At 73.1% G+C, this 1,112-nt stretch overlaps 1 protein-coding gene across 1 annotated transcript in view; it reads left to right on the top strand.

Annotated features, from left to right (window-relative positions):
* Positions 1–1,112, top strand: part of PRKCSH (PRKCSH beta subunit of glucosidase II) — a 15,036-nt gene that overhangs the window by 12,648 nt on the left and 1,276 nt on the right. The window contains exons 10-12 of the mRNA XM_027765555.1: positions 164–247; positions 518–691; positions 759–852. Of these exons, the coding sequence (XP_027621356.1) occupies positions 164–247; positions 518–691; positions 759–852 (352 nt within the window). The remainder of the gene's footprint in view (positions 1–163; positions 248–517; positions 692–758; positions 853–1,112) is intronic.

The following is a 1,112-nucleotide window of genomic DNA, read 5'->3' as shown; positions in this document are numbered from 1 at the left end:
CCCCAGCCACAGGCCGAGCTCCGGGCTCCCGGCCCCAGCGCAGCTCGTGCTCAGTGCCAGCACGCCCGTGCCTGGCACCGCCCGCAGGCGCAGCAGCCTTTGCCAAGTGCCTGGGACTGGGGGGCCCCTGGGGGCCCCATCCTGACGCCATCCCGACCTACAGGCCCTCCTCGGCGACGGGCAGACCGGGGCCGCCTCCTTCTACGACCGCGTCTGGGCGAGCATCCGGGACAAGTACCGGTCTGAGGTCAGCGGGGTGGGGGCTGAGGAGGGGACGGGCCTGCCTCCGCCTGTGGCACCCGGCCCCCCTGCCCAGCTGGGGCCCCTTGTGCCGTCCCTGGGGTCGCCCAACCTCAGCCTTCCAGTCCTCGGATGGGTGGGGACACTGAGCTCCACCACCCGGACTTCCGGTGGGGGGGAAGGGGACACTGAGGCCCTGCCCCTTGGGTGGTGGCGAGAGGCCCAGAGCTCGCCCTGAGCCCGGGGCCACTGTACCGACTGCCCGGCTCCCCACCAGGCGCTGCCCACCGACCCGCCCGCTCCGGCCTCTGACCAGAAGGAGCCCTCGGAGGAGCAGCCGCAGGCACCCGCGCCGCCCGCAGAGGAAGACGAGGAGGAGGAGGAAGAGGAGGAGGCGGAGGAGGAGGAAGAAGAGGAAGAGGACTCCGAGGTCCCGGGGGAGCCGCCCAAGGTGCCTGTCTGTGGGGAAGGGGGCGGGGCCAAGGGCGGGGCCTGGTGCTGACCCCACCCCTCCGCAGGAGGCCCCGCCCCCTCTGGCGCCCCCGCAGACCCACCCAGCAGAGGAGGACAAGATGCCGCCCTATGACGAGCAGACTCAGGCCTTAATCGACGGTGAGAGCCCGGCCTGCGTGGGAGGGGGCCTGGCTGTCCCCAGGGTCCCCGCAGTACCTGCCGTTGACATTGCCCCTGGGCAGGCACCCCAACTCGGTCCCCACTGTCGCCGCCAGGGCCAGGGAGGCAGCTGCCCATGGGCTCGGGCTGCTCGCAGCAAGCCCGCTGTCCCGGGGAGCCGTGGGGAGCTCGGAGACTGTTGGAGGCCTCCCCTGCCAGCCCCAGGGGCCCCCTGCCTCCCCGCGGGCCGGCCTTGTTTT

The sequence above is a fragment of the Tupaia chinensis genome, unplaced genomic scaffold (assembly GCF_000334495.1).
Source record: "Tupaia chinensis unplaced genomic scaffold, TupChi_1.0 Scaffold138665_1, whole genome shotgun sequence".
Lineage (NCBI taxonomy): Eukaryota > Metazoa > Chordata > Mammalia > Scandentia > Tupaiidae > Tupaia > Tupaia belangeri.
Note: the sequence above shows the minus strand (reverse complement) of the source record. Positions and strands in the feature narration are given on the sequence as shown.